This window comes from Kwoniella botswanensis, chromosome 3, assembly GCF_036426115.1.
Source record: "Kwoniella botswanensis chromosome 3, complete sequence".
Lineage (NCBI taxonomy): Eukaryota > Fungi > Basidiomycota > Tremellomycetes > Tremellales > Cryptococcaceae > Kwoniella > Kwoniella botswanensis.
In genome coordinates, this window is record NC_088601.1 from 1,227,169 (window position 1) to 1,246,722 (window position 19,554).

Here is a 19,554-nt window from a genome sequence, read left to right on the forward strand (position 1 = left end):
AGTACATACATACAGACTGATACTGTGAATATATCATACAGAATGATGAAAGTTCAATCAAAGATTTTGGCAATAGCGATCAACGCCTTACTCGATAACTCTATTGAAATCTTAAAATAAATTCAGATAGAATATCAAATCGAAAAACCGATGATCATCTTACTGCTTTATGAATCTCCTAATTAGCCACAACTACCACACTCGCTCCATTCCCGGGCTCAAGCCCAACCACTCTCTCCCCTTCATCCCCTACTTCATACTGATCATACGCAAACTCATCATTCAAAACCCTACTATTCCTAAAACTATAATTCTCTTTACTCCTATAACTACTCGCCGGTCTATCCCTATCTCCAATGGGACTAGCCCTGTTACCACCCGTGGTGTTGTTCCACTGGTCGAACCCTCTCCATGACCAACCTGATTCATAACTCTCCCAAGACCCTTTGCGTCTTACCGCTCTCACACTCGCATCTCTATCTACCTTATCTCTCGTCCAGTTCCTATTGATCGATAAGATACTGGCGTGAGTGGAAGGTGTGTAAGATTGAGCATATGAGACATTATGGTTGGGTTCGGCGACATGAGTTGATGTTGGTCTTTCATCTCCTATGGTATTTGGTGCCCAATGGATAGAAGGTGTCGTAATTGAACTTGGTCTTTTTGCAGTATTGATGGTGTTGTCTTTAAGTCTATTGATAGATGGTGGTTTTTGAATGACACCAGTAGATGTAGATGCCATCTGAGGTGTATTAGGATCAGAAGGTACGTTGGTCGGCGTTAACTCTTGAGGTAAAGTAGGTGTCGGACCTTCACTCCCACTTGTAGTCATTTGATTAGGTAACAGGCCAAAAGTTGAACTTGCCAAAGTCAACATTGAAGCATTATCATCAGGGATCTCACCAGGTAAAGGGTTATGTAATGGATGATGTGGAGTATGTTTCGGTGCTTGTACATGGACATGTACGTCAGGCGGAGGCGAACGCATAGGCGAGGAGGGCGTGTTGATATTTGACGTGGGCGTGGTCGGTGTAGGTGGAGTATGATTTTCTTCGGACGAAGATGCTTCCAAATGATGTGTTCTGGGTGAAGGCGAGGGAGAAGAAGGATCATCTTGGTTTTCGTATTTAGCTTGAGCACGTTCCAAAGTAGGCATCGGAGAAGTAGTGATAACATCGCCTAAACCGAAGGTACCATTCTGAGTAGCGATCGGGGTTTGAGCCTGAGCTAGATGGGGTGTATTGACCTGAGTTTGATGTTGTGTGTTGATGTGGAGTTGTGGTTGGGCGATATGAGCGATAGGTGGAGTAGAATCAAATGATATACAAGTAGTAGGTTTAGTAGAAGTTGAATCTTGTCTACTCTGTCTACCTCTTCCTTCTTCCTCTTCGTCCCCATCGTCATCATCTTGATCTTGATACTGATCATTATACTGATCAAGACTATATCTATACGTCGATCCGTAAAGTCCATCAAGACTACTAGACGTCAACGATCTTGCCCTCCCATCACCACCACCACCCACACCAGACCAAGTGGAGTAAAACGTATTAGTCCTTGATCTACCTCCGCCATTTCCCAATGGGATAGGATTCGATCCAGTTCTAGATAAGAAAGAATGAGAAGGTGTAGGCGAACCCGGATGACTAGGTGGGAAAGGTCTAAGACTTGCATCGTCATCTGCTCCTGGTCGAAGCCCACCAAAAGGCATTATACCTAATCCAGGACCAGAACCTGGTCCATCTCTTTCCCTATCGTTTGTACCAGAAGTAGAACCTCTTTCTCTATGTTTGAATTTCCTTATCCTGTTATCACTAGCACTAGCATTTTCGTCTAAACTTCTTCTATTAGAGTACGAATTTGACGATCTTGAGTTGGATCTAATCGAATCGAGAGAATAAGATCTCGATCTAGGTGATCTTGATAGATAAGAATATGAAATTGACATTGATATGGTGGTTCCGTCATGATCACCATCAAAATCATCGCCTTCGTTATTTTGATGTATATTTATATTGTTGTTTTTGTTTGGGTTTTGATTTTTCCGTTTAAGATGATCTTTCAATCCACCTGTGGCTATCAATTTAGGAATAGGTATAGATGGATAAGGGTTATTCGCTTCTCTCCTTCTTTCCCTCTCTATAGTCGATACGTGACTGTTCGAAGTGGAGATCATGGAAAGTGATTGATTATCCATTGATGAAGATACGTTTGATATTTGTCGACCCATCGGATTATGGTGCGAATGGTCCGCACTGACATTTCTATTACCCAAACCCATATTGAAACCATTTCCTCTTCCTCTAGTAGGTTTACCCCTCGTACCGCCCTTGGGCAAAGGCATCGAAGGTAATCTATTTCTTGTCCCACCATTCCCATTCCCTTGCCCATTGTTAGGCATTTTAGGTGATCCATTCACAGAGTTGACGTTGAAATTGGGACTAGGGTTAGGGTTATATCGATTGATAGGGGAAGAAGGTGATTCTGAGATTGTAGCTCTTCTTGATCCTAATTTACGTGATATCCATTCAAAAATCGGTTTCCCCGTCTTCTCTTTCTCTTTTTCTTTGGGAGGGAGAGGATGATGATGGTGATCTGGAGTGGTATTCGGTAACTGTCTCTTCGAAGAGGTATTTTGTGATTGGGTATGTTGGTTTGCATATACCTCTGCAGGTGTGCGTGTACGTCCTTTGACTTTGTTTCTACTGGGTGAGGAGGATGAGGAGACCTGCGGACCCTGGCCAGGTGGATATAGTGGTTTTGGATGGGAGGATGTTGATGGAGGCTGGAAATAAGAGGTACCAACACCACCGCGGGTACTTGATGGTGATTCCAATGGTGGTGAGTTTAGGATAAGACGGGGTGACGACGGTCCTGATGAGTGGTTCATTTTGGGTTGATTATCGATGTTGATATGGTTGTGATGCAGTGCTGGGAGTATGCGACAGATCGGTATAGCATCTGCGCCAGGCAGACGTGATTATGAACGGTGATATTATGGATGTTGATGTTGTTACTAATGTCGTCGTCGTCGTCAGGTCAGAACGTGAAAGGTGAAAGAAGGAATGTTAGTTCATGTTTATGACCGGTTATAGCCTAAACTCAAACTCAACTGTGGCATAAAAATAACGTCACTTCTTGGCATGGCATACCCACAGGATTACATGGACACCAGACGACTACCACGCACGATGATGAGTCAAGGTTTATGTATGGACGACCTAGCAAATGGCAATGACATTTTTATAGTACAACAATTTATATTTCGACTACTGCTCATGAAGCATTTAACCAATTATCCAATTACCCATTACACCACCTCCCACCATACTTATCATAACTCCTCATTCCCCCTTCTTCACTTCCATCACCTTCATCGGTATCTTGTCCTATGAACGCATAACTCTCATTGGCATTCTGATTTCTTTTCGGACATCTAAAACCCATATTCACGGGACATTTCCTATCCACCTCATTACAGATCGATAAACAAGGTAACAGCTCATCATATTCGTAAGGGAATGAAATGCCATTCCGAGTATTATTCGATGATCGATGGACCGTCTGTAAAACAGAGCCATCATCTTCAGATATGATAGTGGGATCAGAACATTGAGGGATGATCAAACGACACAACCAATCTCCATAAGAGCTAAAACAGTCCGAACATGTTGATACGTGAGAATACAAATCTCGTCCACATGCTTGAGATGATAGAGAATTCGAAAATCCATCGAGATTGTCCGAAAGCACTTTGATCAGCTCGTCTGGAAGACTTTGAATAGGTGAAGTATCTGAAATAAGATCCCCAGATGATGTAGTAGCTGAAGTCGAGTTGATAGGTAGTGGAGCAGAGTATGATATAGAAGGACAGAAGGAAGTGGGTAAAAGCAGTTGACAGGGGAATGCATCTTAGATAAATTTGTGATATCAGCTTCGTGATTAGATCGACGAGTCATTATGGGATGATTGTGACTTACCCGACTTGGTGGTAAACCATATAGGACCCGTCCAAACACCTTGATCATCCCTTATCCAACTTGTATAATTCGTACCAGCCGACAAATCACCGATAGCCCAATGATGTCTATAACCCTGTTGACCATCTACATTTGACCATTCAGGCGTATCACTCTCCGTTCTCAATATCACCTTCTCAGCTAATGACCCAGTGGAGTTGACGGCTAGGGTGATTGCACATGTTGAATATTCAAGTCCGTTTGCGGTAGGCGACGAGTTCGCATCGGTAGGTACGATATACAAGGTTAGGTTATTGGATAAACTTGTATTTCCCGATATCAACGATGATGAAGATAGACCATCTGAGGGAAATGGATTGAAAGGGAGTTGAGCGGGTGGTAGAGTATAATTTGGATAGGTAGGTTCGATAGACTCGGAAGTGTACAGTAACGGGGAGAAGATCAATGCTTGAGTTGAAGTGGTGTCACCCAGGAAAGGTAATGCTGGTGATATGGAATTCATTGGGGCTATAAATTGTTTAGATCAATCAGCTCTTATTGTTCATAATGCGTTAGGCTCCATTTGGAAGAGCGGTGCATCACTCACCATCCTCTGAAGCACTCATCTGCACGATCAACCCGCCTTCCACATCCATCTCATCCAGAGTACTCCCATCATCTCCCAACCCCAGCCCAAATAGAACATTAACACTTGCCGTCTGTCCACTATCGGTAGAGTTGATCGTCCAATTGCCAAAGCCACTATCCAGAGTTATACCCCATGTATTTCCATTCTTATTGTTCCTCCTATTATATCCACCAGATTTGGTCCCTCCGGATGACTGATCTGTAGTCGTTTTAGAGCCAAGATCGAAAGAGGGTGGATCCGAATTTGACACGAGGATACTCGGTAGGAGGGTGATATTGGATGTTAGAGTGCATATTGAGAACGTGAGGAATAGGAGGTCGGTAGATGGAAAAACGATTTGAAGAAGGGGTGAGGAAACGTTTAAAGGAGGGAGAGTCGCGGTGGTTGGTAAGGTGGGTATGGAGTATGTTCTGGTGGCTGCAGCTGAGGAAGAGGAAGAAGATGCTGACGACGAGATAGAAGATGAGATCCCTGACGTCGTCCGGCTTGATGATGTGGAAGTACTTGTCGTGCTGGAAATTGAGGTCGATGAGACTGTATCCTGAGCTGAACAGAGCGTGGGCAAGAGACATATAATGGAGAGAGCTAGATTGATGGATCGCTGTATGATCGGTATTTTTTGTTGCTTCAACCTCTTCCGACGACCTCTTGGTCTTCGATATGGTATTATATCATCTCCCGCAGATATTGGCTGATCAATCGACATGATATTGGTATCGATATCTGATGAGATCCCATCAGGAGGTAATTGCTATATGATTGGTATTGAGCGGTTTGGAATTAGTGAACCGAGTAGCTCCACCTTAATTCACAGACGAGTGTCTCCTGGGTGAATGAAGTGTCGTGAGTCGAGTCGTTATGGGTCGTCAACAAGATGAATAGTTCAGAGTGAGTGAGTTTAGCTGAGATGTTCGCAGCAGCAGCAGCGAGATGAAATGACAATCGACAAAGGGAAAGACTCGACAAGTGTGCCTGATACTCATACATCCCCCAGCTGTGGCAGTATCAGCCTCAACTGTCGATACTAGCCGGATCCACGAGTATCAGGTCTGTCACTGTGTCGGTCGCTGTTTTTGTTTGGTTTCAATGCTGTTCGCGGTTGATCTTTTGATATCGACATTCGAATCAAAGCTAAACCGATATAACCCAACCTGCATGAACTCGATCATCTACGCTATCGCCAAGTAGGATTGGACAGAGTAATCATAGTAGACCAAGATCGTCACAGATCGATCCACTCATCGATCACCCAATCAAGCCTCAACACCTTGACACCTCGACATCTTGTGCCCACCTCGTACCCTCCTTTGCATCATTGACACGGAACGTCCATCAACGATTATCAAACGATCATAGCTATAGATACCAAAAACAGCAACACCGTATGTTTTCACGCTCAAGATGCCACATCGTCATCGTAATTCCACTTCGACCATAACCCTCCTCCTACCTTCACCTACCTCTTCCACTTCTACATCGTCAACAGCAAATCAACCCACAACTGAACCAGTGGATATAGAGGTATTGATACTAGCCAAGAAAATCGCATCGTCCAAAAATCAAAAATTCGATATTGAATCTTATCTCTCCGATACTCAATTAGAAGAATATCGTACGAAATATTTAGGATTACCTCCTAAACCTGTACCTGCACCAGCACCAGAGGAAACAAAACCCGGTGAAAATGCAACTGCAAGTGCGACTGCTGTGAAAGATAGTACGGCTACAGCTGGACCATCCACACCTGTCATCTCAGTTGAAGTCCAATCTCCTACACCTACTCCTCCTACAACCAATGCTACAGCTACAACCCCCGGCACACCTACAACAGCTACGCCAGTGAAGAAACCATTCAAATTCCCCGATCTGAGTCATCTACATTGGAAACAGCGTGCGAAGCGGTTAGCAGAACTGCAAAGGGAGCAAGAGATGATTGAGAATGGGGAGATCACCGAACAGTCTAGTTCGGTTTTGGATGACCCGGCGAATGCCAGTGCGAGTACGGGGAAGAAAGGCGAACTGACGGAAAAGGATAAAGAGGGTATAAGGGGAAGTGCGAGCTATTGGTGAGTTGGCTTTATTAAGTGAATACATGCAATCTCGATTTATGAGACGAGACACACATTCATAATATTTACATTCAAAAACACATTATAGGAACTCCCTCCTGATCTCCGCTCGTAAATCCCGTGGACCGCAATGGGACTATTCCCTCCAGCAGTACCAATACGATCGATTTTCGGTGGAATACTACACCCACGGTAAAGATCCTCGTGCCACGCCTGAGCCAGAGCCAGAGACAAAGGACGAAGACCAAGATAAAGAGCTATTAGATGCGAATGCAGAAGAAGGGGTCGTGGGGAATGAAAGTCCAAATAAGAAGAGGAAATTGTCACTATCTCAACATCCTTCTTCGCCCAATCAACTTAACAACGTTAAGATCAATGTCAATGAGAAGGATGAGGATGATACGGATAGTAGGAAAAGAATAAAATCTAATTCTTTGCCCAATTCAATACCTAAACAAAGTCCCTCTCTTACCAATTCAACTCAACCACAGCAATCTCAGATATCCAATACGCCCATAGGGATCGGTAGACCCCCCTTGCCTTCCAATTCATCGTCATCCAATTCTTCAATCCCCCAAATCGGCGTTCCAATGTCAATGGGAATACCATCCGGTATTAATCCACAGCAAGCACAAGGTATGAATCCAAATATCTTGGCTAGCTTACAACAATTCCAAGCTCAACAACAACAGCAACAACAACAACAGAACCAACAAGGTGGATTCAATCCTGCTCAGATACAAATGCAATTAGCGGGATCAGGTATGGGGATGAACATGAACTCACAACAACTGAATGGGAGTGGACTCAACCCACAACAACTAAGCGGTCTAAATCCTCAACAACTAAGTGGATTAGGTGGGTTGAATCCTCAGCAGATAAGTGGACTGAATTTGAATTCACAACAATTGAACGGACTCAACCCTCAACAATTAATGGGTTTATCAAATATGATATCATCGATGAACCCTCAATTCCTCCAGCAGCAGCAGCAGCAACAGGGAGGTGGATCGATAAGTCAACATGGTTCAATGCAAGGTTTGAATATGGCTATGTTCAACACGAATACCAATACCAATACTGGTCAAACGGCTGGACCGATGTTAGGTGGTACGAGTAGTACCAATGGGAACGGGAATGGGAATTGGTCTTCTGGATTCAATATGAACAACTAGTAACTAGGAAAGAGGTGATAAGTGAAAGATGGAAAAAGAAATGGGAAACAAGGTGTAGTATCGTCATTGGTTTTGGTATTTGTAGGAAAAGGTAACGAGGAACAGAAAGGACAATGAATTATCTAGATAAGATGTGATGTATAAATCAGAAAAAATATCAAGGTCATGCTGATTCGATACGATACGATACGATACGACACGATGTACAAGATACAATCATTAGCTCAATTCAATTTGGTACATCAAGTAAAATAAGTTGACATCGTCAGAGAGAAGATGCTCTCGATTAATGCATTCCCATTGTATAGATCATACAAAAGCTAATAACCTCTTATTCTGACATAACCTAGCACCTATCAAAGCGATAGTCGATAGAGTTAACATCGTACCTGCCAAAATAGTCGCATGTGGGAATCTATCAAGTTGTTCTTGTTTCGATCCCGTTCCCAATAATGCACCTGATGAAGGTGGTCCGACTATTTGAGCCAATGATGTTATAACTAATTCGTATACGTTAATGACAAAACCACAGATATTATAGATGATAGTGATAAGAGAGAGATCACTTACACATGTTCATACCTACATATGTACCTGCAAATCTCATATCCTTACATAACCTACTTACACAAGGTGCCTGTAGACTTACGAACGTCGCACTGCTCATGCCGAACAATACACTAATCACGATTGTCGATGCGATAGTCTTTGATACGAGTAATAGCCACAGTAGGAGGGTCATGATGATATTGGATATTATAGTGATGTTGTAACAACCTATACGATCGGCTATGACTACAAGAAATATACCCCAAATCAGTCCATACTGTGTTACCCTTCTCTTGGAGGATATAGATGTGATCAACATTATGAGGGCCGATCAGGTCGACAAACTCACAGCCTGACGGTATGCGAAACAAGGTAGATCCCACCATTGTGAATATCCTGAATAGAAGCGACAATCAATCATCAATGAATCATCATGGTGATCAAATTTACTGTGTGCTCTCTGTATAATGGGTGTAACAGAGTCCGAACGTCAGGAGCAGTTGGAAGCGAGGGGACTTACAAGAAATACGGTCCAATATCGTTCCATCCTCTCAAGTTCCCATAAGTCCCTATAAACACATTCCAAAAGAAGAAGCCGAATGCCCAGGTCTACATCGCATCAAAAGCATGACATCAGTACAGTACAGAACATCATGCCAATATGGTGCAATACAAATACTAATCAACCCTTCTTTTCTTCCTCGCCTATTCCTTTCTCTGCAGGAAAGGGGAGTACTTACAAAAGCAGACAAACCCAATAAACAATAGGGTAGACTCCTGAAAGCCTCGAATCGAAAGAATGGACCAGGTGGTTTAGGTGGTAATCTCGTTTTCAGTAAGAAGAACGCAGTGATACCGATGATCAAGCATATGAGAGCTATGAGTCGCATGGTCCATCCAAAACCGACTACATGTGCAATTGAGTTAGCGACAAGGGCTGAGGTGCGGTGTGATTGGATCCATTTGGTCTGTTTTGATTGAGATACTGGGAATGTGTGTCAAATGTCTAGGACTTACTCTTCTGAGGGGCATTCGCCCATATCAATGGCCAAACTATCGCTCCTATCGATGCTCCTGTAGCTATAGTGTCATACCGATCAATCACCTGAATAATCACTACCACTACTACTACTATCATTGTGCATTCACGAATGAACTCACAAATCGTTCCACTGAAAGATAGAGTAGATAAATGGATCATCGTCAGTCAACAGTTCTACATTATGATTGTTTCCGATTGAGTACTCACAAGGCCAATCCTCGTCTTTTCGAAAACCAATGTCCCACAACGCCCAAGGAAGCGATAAGCCTATTTTAACCATTAACACGAATTCAGCTTCGGCTTCAACTTCAACGATATTTTGTAGACCTTCAAATCGACTTCACCCACATGAAATTCATACCTATCGCTATAAGGGTAGTATGACATAAGAATATCTGATAATATTTCCTTGACAAGCTCAAAAGACAGTATCCCAAGGTCAGCAGGAATGTTCCAGAGACCATTAGGTGTTTATGTCCGTATAGATCGAATATAGATCCGGTAACGATTGATAGACCGAATGTAACGAAGGCTTGGATTCTATGATACGGTATGGCATGCCATGTTCAGTTATGGAATAAGTAGTTCGGAAGATGCCCTGACTTACCCTCCTATCCAAGCTACTTGGCTCCTTTCAACAGATACGAGACATGATTGTTAGCATTAATTCTATATACCCCGAATCATGATGGAGGAAATCTCACTGTGTATAGTCGGATAGATAATTGTTTTTATACCATGTTTGAAAAGCACCAGCCGAAGGAGCCAGTCCTGCAGCGTTCAAAAATATATCAGCTCACCCTATGGGACTAACAGTACTTTATGTCCTTTTTCGAGTTGGTGGGAGGGACCAACTCACCATATCCACAGAACATGCCTGCTATCCCTCCAGCAACGCATAACCAAGCCTATCACACCCAACCAATATACCACGTCAGATTCACTTACGGTGTACACGTACCGGGTTGCCATTCTGTACTATACAAATTTGCTCACCCTCAATCCTCCATCGGGAAATGCCACTGTCTCCTCTGGAACATCAACCTGATTATTAACAAGATCTATGCCGACGACCTGGCTTGAATCTTTTTCGATTTCTGAGTCGTTCATATCCTTGATGTCCCTTGGGAGTGTTTCCATTCGCGCTTTAGATCCTGGGAATGTCGACACTTGGACCGAATCGATACCATACTTTGTAAGATCATCGTTTCCCATTTTTCACAACCTCTTCTTCAAAGATGAAATACGAAACACATATCTGAGTGGGAGTATACCAACAATTCAGCCTTCCTTCATAGAAGTCTCTGTACCGAGCTCAATACCTCAGCAAACTCATTCCTCCGGTACATGCCATGGTCACCTGGAGCTTGCACCGAGCCAAACTCGGAAGAGCGATCGGATATGACCGTAGAGTGGGGTCCGAAGCGACGCTTATTTAGCTGATTCAAAAGGGTGGGATGATTTACGGATGAGTGCGGGGTAAGCATGAAAAGGAATGTGGGGTAGATCACTCTCACTCCTTGTTCGTCATTCACAATTGTACTTTCTCACTGACTTGACATTCAAGACATACGATCCATTTCACTCCCTAGCAACACCTTTAGCGACGACGAGCTATACACTGCGAGAAACACTGAGCTCTCATTAGCTACGTCAATTACAACGAGGAAGAATCACCCAAGTTGCACTGGTTGATACCACTTTTACTCGCCATTTCACCTTTTAGATCCCTGTTCAATATGGCCTGGATGTCTAGTGGGAGGAGCAATGCCGAGGTAGGTTGACCGCTTCAGTGAGTGTGAATCTGCTGATATTGGCATAACCACGGCTCAGCTTATCGATAAGATGGTCAAGAATGGGTTGATTGTTTCACCTCAAATCGCCGAGGTAAGTCAGATCGACCTTCGGATCCTCCTCCTCCTTCAGAAGACTGTAATATGGCTCAACGAATGTGCTTGTGTATTATTTAAGTCATCGAGATGAAAGAATACTTGTGATTATCAAAGCTGAAAATGAAGCTGCTCGATGTAGGCCATGCGTAAGGTCGACAGGAAGAATTATGTACCCGATCAGATGTACGCATATGAAGATTCCCCTCAGTAAGTTTATTATCATGTTCACTTCACCCGTCCCAGAACATCCTGTCAAAGAATTGAAGTTGTTGATCATTGGATGATAAACTCAACAGACGTATCGGTTTCGGAGCTACCATCTCTGCACCACACATGCATGCTCACGCGTGTGAAAACCTCCTATCCTTCTTACCAGTTGTCAACTCACCTCATACCGGTGCTATACTGGATGTAGGCAGTGGATCAGGATATCGTAAGTTCCACATTCACTCTATCATTCATCAGCTGTTGAACCTATCCTCTACTGTAGTTACCGCTGTGCTGCATCACCTAGCCCCCCATTCGCTCGTGGTAGGTATAGACCATATTCAAGGTCTAGTCGACCAATCCGTCAAGAACCTTCAGAAAGACGGAGTACCTCTCGGACCTGAGAAAGATGGAAAGGGAGGGGTAATCATGATATGCGAAGATGGGAGGAAAGGTTCACCTGAACATGCACCATTCTCAATCATACATGTAGGAGCGGCTGCACCGGAGATACCTCAACCTCTAATTGATCAAGTGAGCAAGGTCCGTCACAAGAGAATGGGTATATGCTGCTGATGTGACTATGATGGGTAGCTGGCTAAACCCGGTAGGATGTTTATACCTGTGGGTCAAGGATCGCAAGGTAAGTTCGGCCTACCTACTCAAATATCATAAGGTACTGAGAATGTATGCGATATTTAGATATTTGGCAGATTGATAAATCTGATACGGGAGAAGTCACCAAGAAGAAATTGTTTGGTGTGATGGTGAGCTAAGCTTTGGACAAAAACAGAAAAAGAAAGGGCAGAGCTAACACGGGAAATATGAACAGTATGTCCCACTTACCGATGCCGACAAACAATGGAAGAGTGATTTGTGATAGTCAAATCGCATATTGACGACCATGAAAAGCAAAACGAAGAAACAGTGAAAAAAATATCAAACCCCTGTTGTCACTACCAACGACTTGTATCTGTAAAACCGTTTGGGAATATACTGTAATAATGATATGATCACAATTGTATATGACATTTGATGTACTGTATGGAATGTTGTCCATATGTCCATAAAGCGATTTTGTGTAATGCTGTACAACTGGTTATTATGAATTTATAAATGGAGACATTACACAACGTAACTCAATCTTCGGCTTCCTCGGCAGCCTTCTCCGCATAATGTCTGCCCAATACCCTCTTAGTGAATTGTCCGAACGTCAATCCATCAGCACCAATCACATCATCTACGTCGGGTCTACATTTCGCACCATCGATATCAGTCAGCATGCATAATATGGGTAGTCAAACTCACTGTAAGAAAAAAGCAAAAGTCTCCCTTGAAACTAGTTTATGGCTTTTCGTTGAACCGCTAACGAAATGTGGGGTAGCAGATAATTTGTTGGATGTTAACAGAGATAACGCTTCGCCTGTTTGGAATGCTACATGTTTTTTGACGAAACAATATATTATCAGCATGATCGACTGAATGTGGTGTGTGGCATACACTGCTGCATGTCACGGATAAGACGTACCTACCTAGACAATCTCGCGGTATGATAACTTTGACTGGGTCTTTACTATTCCTAGGATATATCCATAGACCTGTTGAATCGTTCGGTGAATCTACGATCTGAGGTTCGGTCTCATTATTGTTCGAAGAAGAGAGGTACATCGCTGAGCCTATCCGCGACCGAACCGACCATTCATCAGTTACTGGTCATATGTATGTCCTCAAAGGGCCGATACCATCAACAACTCACATAGACCAGTAAGTAGCGAATGATCTAGGTGGGTTCCACATAATGCATCATTCTGTATATCTTCATCGTCACCATCTCCCGAAGGTGGTTGAGGATAATAGTGGAGTAATCTCGCTTTGTTACATTTCGATGACGATATCAGGGATGTAATAGTCCCAGATGAATTCGATATTGTCGGTGAGACTATATTGATGCAGTGTCAATATATCACCACATGCCTTGGAGGGTTAGATCGAATGATAAACTGATCACATACCGAATTTTTCACAAGCCTTTGCTAGAGCGATTCCAACATCAAAAACAATTTTACCTAATCTATCATAACGCCGGCCCAATTCAGTCGAATAGCATTGTTTGATATGATAGGGTAGACATACGCTTTGAAGGTCTTTTCAAAATCTTCTAAACCCTCCACTCCATCTGGCCATACATTCCCGGCATAATACTCCGGATGGTCCTTACGAAGTCGTTCAGATACGTCTGGAACGTCAATTAAGGGATTCGCATAGAATGATCCTTTCTGAGTATCAGGTTTCTATTATGAGTTTCCGGCCAGAAGCATGAGCTCGGATCGAAGTAGGAGAAAAAGGTAGGTTGCACATGATTGATAGACGAAATTGGACATACCCCATTCATTATCTCCTTTCCGTGTGACCAACCGAACAAATACGAAGTTTCCGGACTGGTAAAAATCTCTTTGATCTCATCGGGCAGAGTTGCAAATCGATGAGCGAGCCGAAATAGCTTCTCTCGAAGATCTGGAAAGTCTGACGGAAGGTCTATATTGAGATATTAGACAGGGTCATACAGATATAATTGGTAATAGTAGTACAATATGGAAGCACCGCAAGTGTGAACTTACCCTTGATCACTATGATCCCCAGGCATCCTGGTCCAGATCCTAGAGCAGCTACGATTTTGTGGTTCAGCTCTTCCGATCCCGTGTCTGATAATAGATCAGATAGAGAGATCGTTGTTGGTTCATAAATTGTAGAGGGCATTTCGACGACGAATTTTTTGAATCGTCTTGAACTCTTGGGTTTCCTCTTCCTCGTCCTCGCCCAAACAGTTGTTCGGTTCACGGTCCGACTGGCTGGTGGTGAGAACAGAACAATGCAATGGACTTAAGCTGATAGTCGGAGGGCACACGTGCATGTGGGGTCATTCACTATCACTATAGTGTACAGTACTTGCTATTCTTAGCTTTGATCTCGATATAACCTTAGCGGAAGCAAAATAGAGTTTGATCCGCGACTGACTTTCCAAAGGAAAGGAATAAGTTATACCATAAGACGGATAATCTTGAGACAATAATGAATGGGATAAATGAGATTGAATATCAATTGGCTTGGCAGTCAAGAATGTACGCACCACTATAGTCAGACCAAGATCATTCAGGATTGAGCCTGAAAGCTCGCTTACACCTTTCAAGGAACAATCCGGCTGACCCATCGATACTGGGACCAACAGCAATCAACCAAAGACAGTACATGGTACAGTGGACGACACGGGAGTGGTGATGAGTCATCCGTGGATAAGATGGTGGCTTGGTGGTCCAATTTCAATCATCATTTGTAGATCCTCTGATGAGGTAAACGCGTCGCATGATATGACCACTTCATATGGGCAAGATGCTTAAAGAACTGTAGGTAAGAATGAGCGATGGCCCATAATGAGGCTTATGTCGATTACAGCATGCCAAGCTTCTTTGCAGTTTGTGATTTGGTAAAGCAGCTTACAGGATATAGACATATTGATCGAGCAATGTTTCGGCAATACTGACTCAGAACATCACCGCTAGTCAGGATTGCTTGATGGTTGGAGACTGGTTCCTCTACGTCAAAGTGAGACAAGCTGTCCGCGTGCATTTGATTGGTATCATCTGTACACGTTGAAAACTGACTGACTTATTGCTTAATCCCATTGGCTTTCCCACACTTTGCCTGATCTTCCGTTGGATCTACAAATACCCAGCCAGCTGAACCGACGGATCTTCCTCTACTTGTTTTTCAATTCAGTTGGATACAGACATTCGATTCAGTAGAGCCTACAGTAGTGTGTCTCATCATAAGCCACCGGGCTAGTAAGCGAATCCACGAATACAAATTCTATTCCAGCTAGAGAAGAAAGTCGCCCTACGTTTTTGTTCTCGTTAACAACGATGACTCACTGGAAACGGAGATGAAAAGGCCTTGTTTAGTGTTGGTCATGGTTCATACACATACAGTCTTTCGAATCAATGGTCTGGGTGTACATGCTCCTGCACCATGCAGTACACATATTCATACCCTGAATAAGGTTTAACACCATTATCATCTTGGACTCCATGTCTTTCGAGTTCCTGTATGTTGAACCGAACAGGATTGAACTGATGATAGACCCTATTTGGTGCACGCCGATAGATATCTACGGTATCGAACTTCTACACCACCATAAGCAAGCAGGTTAGTCATGCTCTCTTGCCTTCTCTTTGAGGCTGAGCCTTGTGTCAGTCACTGGAATCATCTCGGGGAATTTTTGTCTTACCATACTGATGAAACTGAAATCAAATCTCTTTCTCTTGCTTTCTGCATATATTTCGTAAAGTCGCTGTACGGTACACCATAAAAGAGATATCGCATAATTTGCTGGTAGATCAAGGTACAGTGGAGTACATACAGAAATGTTTCTTACCTTTCGATTAAACTTAGACATATTGATTCTGGATTTTTTACATCAATGTGTATTCCTCAGTAAAGAGGCTTCCTGAAAGTGTTTGTTATGTTTGCAAGTATGCTTGAAAGCTAAGATCGATGGCGGTCTTAGGTAAGATGATAAAGGATTATGTTACATGTTGAGTCATGATTGATCGGTTCAGAAGAGGCTTCAGGATCTATGACCTGATCGACAGCCTGCAATGTACGGTATACCGTATATTTCTGGCCGAGGTTGGAATGATCCTCAGGTCGCACCTGAAACCAGACGGGACTGATATGGCATTCTAAGCTGACCAAAGAGGATTTGTGATATATAACTAGTTAAAGCCTATCCTAAGAAAGTTCTTTTCCGTCCTTCAGACTCCACACCGCTACATCTACTCGACCATTACTCCAGCTGTACGCTCTGATAGGTGATCCTAAGGGTTCATCGTCCTCGATCAATTCAGAAAATATCATACCAGAGCCACAAGCGGACGACATCACTTACACAATCACAGTCACAACCGTCATCGAGATTCTTGTATCGTCTACCCAAGATCTTTCCCAATCCAGCTTGAGTCTGTATACTTGTATAGGGCATATACATTGAATATTTAGGATAAGAGTTAAACAGGCGATCTTGTCTTACTGTTCATTCTTCGGATTGTCACATCGGTAGGGCAAACCTCAACCATATCCTATTGAAATATACGATTGTCTCGCTTCGTTCCTTGCTTTCAGCTCCTAGCTCAGGTTGAAGCTCCAACAGCCAATCAAGTTGGCACATTACAAGAAAAGTCCCTCAATCTCTGACCTCCTACCTCTCATCGACCAGTACAGTATCGCACATATATATCTTCGATTCGACCTGTGTACTCCCACCTAGAACTTCCACCTACTACAGTGTAAGATACAGAGAATCTTTTGATAAGATGTCGCCTGTTAGGGAACAAAAACGAAAATCATCACCTTCGATAGGTCAAGCTGTCTTTTATCCCAATTCTCTGCCACCACCTTTACGTCGATCTTCCAAAGCTCTCCCACCATATTCCTCCCGACCTGCTTCACCTACTTCCCCATCCACTATCACGCTCGCTACTCCTCCTCGACAGATTTCCTTTGTGAAGAGTGGCGGTGGCGGTTCTTCATCGACCTTTGACAGGTTCGACAATGCCTCGGAATATCCTTTTCCTAGTCAAACTTCCCTTTCACCCACTCGAAAGTTGACACACTTATTCGACGGCCTATCTTTCACCACTCCTCAGAATGTGAGCAACTACGATACTTACAATAGACTATTGTACAGTGCCGGTTCGGAGCCCGATTTGGACATCACCACACCTCACGCACTTCCCCTATCGGATTTGATCAATGATTCTTTGATTGAAGATAATGACAATCACGAGGTTGAACACAATTCGAAAAACCAATTATTCTCCTCACCTGCTTTTATCCCTGCTCAAGATCCATTCGATTTCCCTCAACCTCCTTCGTCAAAGGGTTCACACAATGGCTCATTCCAGTTGAGTTCACCACCCAAACAATCGTTCAGTCCTCAATCGCAATTGCGACTCAACGTACTTAGACAGCCATCATGGAGTGAACAAACAGGCTCGAATGGAAATTTAAACGGGAACCTCAGTGTGAAAGTGAACAATCAAGCTACATTTGATCCCCCTTCTCCATTATCAGGTCCAGCAATCTCTTCTTCTCGTCATAGTTCAACATCTGCCGAGTACCTTTTCCCAAATCAAGTGCAAGGATTCAACGATGTTGATGTTTTCTCATCGAGTTACCAGCTCAACGCACCTAGACCCATGCAACTGAACAATCAACAAATGTTCACTCCACCATATCATGATGAGACTGAATTACCTACGCCAACCAATGGTCTTCACCTACATCACCCGGTTTTATACCCTTCCGCACCAGTTTCTCAATGCCCTACACCATCCATCACACCTCCCCCTCTTCCCCCTGTGGAACTACCTAAATCGGAGATCGCTGCGCATTACTTGAAAGATCGAAAACTGTGTTCATCGTTCAGTCGAAGATATATCATCCGAGACGAACTCGGTTCAGGTGGTTTCGGATTCGTTTGTTCAGCATTACAAACTGGATATAAGAATCAACCTGGTGTGGAAGTAGCTGTAAAGTTCATTTTCAAAGACCGGATTCAAGAATGCGATTATGCAATGTTGGAAGGTGAACCGGTAGAAAGTTTCGTTCTAGCTAGAGTTAGACATCCAGGTATTATCGCGTTCAAAGAACTATATGAAGATAATGAATTTTTCTATCTTGTACGTTTTTTCTCTTATTTCCTCCAGCTTTGAACTTTTGACTGACTTCCTCGATGGAATGATGTTGGTCTATTTAGGTCCAAGAACTTCACGGTGATCCATGGGAGCCAGGACATACCCTCGAAGTACCCGATGCATTACATAACCCCGTCCCGGCCATTACCCCATCTTTACCAATGTCAATCCCCGCTATCAACCCTCCTCAAACACCAGGTTCGGCCCTGCTCTTCTCTCCGGTACATTCCATCGACTGGTCAAAGCTCAATCCGATGAATCCCTTAGATGGGGATACGAAGAATGGAGGAAGACCCAATATGGCTAGAAGAGCTTCGTATGATCTGTTCGAATGTGTTGAACATCAGAGGTTTACCGAAGATCAATCTAGGAAAATATTCAGACAGATTGTAGATGCTGTTGGATACTTGCATCGAAGAGGGATTTACCATAGGGATTTGAAAGATGAGAACATCGTTATTGACAGAAACTTATCTGTGAGTTAATTTATTCTCCCAAACCTGTTTGGCATGTCGTATTTTACTGATGTGTCGCTATTTGTTTGTAGGTCAAGATAATTGATTTTGGTTCAGCTGTCATCGAAGATCCCACTCAACCACCAGTCCTATACGATCATTTCAGAGGAACCATGTCTTACGCATCGGCGGAAGTCCTGAATGGAAAACATTATCATGCTGGTCCAGCTGATATCTGGTCATTGGGTATTATACTCGGTATAATCTTGACTGGAGAATCCCCATTTCCCAATACCACTTGGGCTCAAGATGGTCGAATCAAGATCAAAAGACAGATCCCCGGAGGTGCATTCGACTTGATGACCAGATGTTTGTATACCGATCCAAGAAGACGAGCGAGGATAGAAGAAGTTGAAAGACATCCTTGGTTAAGGGGTATGTTGGCTCATAGAGGAAGTATCTGTTGATCCGTGTTGAATGGACGTTGTTTGTTATACCTGATTGTTAACAGTGATCAGTTCCAAAACGTAAGATGGTTGATACTTTTCGTCTGTACTTTACGATTTGGGTCAAAGGCATTGTATTGGACTATATTGTAGTTATAAATAGCATGGTTCCCTTTTGTGTTTATGCATCTCCTGATTATCATACAGACCCAAAGGACCCTCTGCTGTGCCACATTATCCTCTCTTCGCTCTCGGTTGTCTCCGGTGGAGGTAGTCCACATTGGTTTTCGCACTACTTCTATCTCGTCATTGCTTGTTTCACCTGTCTTTCTCCATCTTTCTCACATCATCATATAGCTCAA

The 19,554-nt window shown here is 43.3% G+C and overlaps 7 protein-coding genes across 7 annotated transcripts; 3 read left to right on the forward strand and 4 right to left on the reverse strand.

Annotated features, from left to right (window-relative positions):
• Positions 1 to 178: 178 nt before the first annotated feature.
• On the reverse strand, positions 179 to 2,890 carry L199_008336 (uncharacterized protein; the record flags this gene model as incomplete). The annotated part of the gene is made up of 1 exon (XM_064894017.1): positions 179 to 2,890. One exon carries the CDS (start codon positions 2,888 to 2,890, stop codon positions 179 to 181), a length of 2,712 nt encoding a protein of 903 aa, XP_064750089.1.
• A 413-nt stretch (positions 2,891 to 3,303) lies between these two features.
• On the reverse strand, positions 3,304 to 5,314 carry L199_008337 (uncharacterized protein; the record flags this gene model as incomplete). Its single annotated transcript, XM_064894018.1, has 3 exons — positions 3,304 to 3,911; positions 3,981 to 4,487; positions 4,567 to 5,314. The coding sequence occupies 3 exons, from the start codon at positions 5,312 to 5,314 to the stop codon at positions 3,304 to 3,306; spliced, it is 1,863 nt and encodes a 620-aa protein (XP_064750090.1).
• Positions 5,315 to 6,009: 695 nt separating this feature from the next.
• Positions 6,010 to 7,852, forward strand: L199_008338 (uncharacterized protein; the record flags this gene model as incomplete). The annotated part of the gene is made up of 2 exons (XM_064894019.1): positions 6,010 to 6,674; positions 6,766 to 7,852. 2 exons carry the CDS (start codon positions 6,010 to 6,012, stop codon positions 7,850 to 7,852), a joined length of 1,752 nt encoding a protein of 583 aa, XP_064750091.1.
• Positions 7,853 to 8,161: 309 nt separating this feature from the next.
• On the reverse strand, positions 8,162 to 10,658 carry L199_008339 (uncharacterized protein; the record flags this gene model as incomplete). Its single annotated transcript, XM_064894020.1, has 13 exons — positions 8,162 to 8,352; positions 8,423 to 8,647; positions 8,751 to 8,797; positions 8,922 to 9,010; positions 9,142 to 9,308; positions 9,419 to 9,481; positions 9,563 to 9,573; positions 9,651 to 9,710; positions 9,792 to 9,983; positions 10,051 to 10,074; positions 10,148 to 10,214; positions 10,303 to 10,351; positions 10,440 to 10,658. The coding sequence occupies 13 exons, from the start codon at positions 10,656 to 10,658 to the stop codon at positions 8,162 to 8,164; spliced, it is 1,404 nt and encodes a 467-aa protein (XP_064750092.1).
• A 524-nt stretch (positions 10,659 to 11,182) lies between these two features.
• L199_008340 (protein-L-isoaspartate O-methyltransferase) lies at positions 11,183 to 12,422 on the forward strand (the record flags this gene model as incomplete). The annotated part of the gene is made up of 8 exons (XM_064894021.1): positions 11,183 to 11,218; positions 11,277 to 11,330; positions 11,475 to 11,542; positions 11,632 to 11,768; positions 11,826 to 12,076; positions 12,137 to 12,185; positions 12,245 to 12,309; positions 12,375 to 12,422. The coding sequence occupies 8 exons, from the start codon at positions 11,183 to 11,185 to the stop codon at positions 12,420 to 12,422; spliced, it is 708 nt and encodes a 235-aa protein (XP_064750093.1).
• A 259-nt stretch (positions 12,423 to 12,681) lies between these two features.
• On the reverse strand, positions 12,682 to 14,299 carry L199_008341 (uncharacterized protein; the record flags this gene model as incomplete). The annotated part of the gene is made up of 8 exons (XM_064894022.1): positions 12,682 to 12,793; positions 12,851 to 12,977; positions 13,075 to 13,218; positions 13,299 to 13,481; positions 13,555 to 13,613; positions 13,676 to 13,833; positions 13,926 to 14,077; positions 14,161 to 14,299. 8 exons carry the CDS (start codon positions 14,297 to 14,299, stop codon positions 12,682 to 12,684), a joined length of 1,074 nt encoding a protein of 357 aa, XP_064750094.1.
• Positions 14,300 to 16,908: 2,609 nt separating this feature from the next.
• On the forward strand, positions 16,909 to 19,213 carry L199_008342 (uncharacterized protein; the record flags this gene model as incomplete). Its single annotated transcript, XM_064894023.1, has 3 exons — positions 16,909 to 18,276; positions 18,354 to 18,767; positions 18,839 to 19,213. The coding sequence occupies 3 exons, from the start codon at positions 16,909 to 16,911 to the stop codon at positions 19,211 to 19,213; spliced, it is 2,157 nt and encodes a 718-aa protein (XP_064750095.1).
• Positions 19,214 to 19,554: the final 341 nt, after the last annotated feature.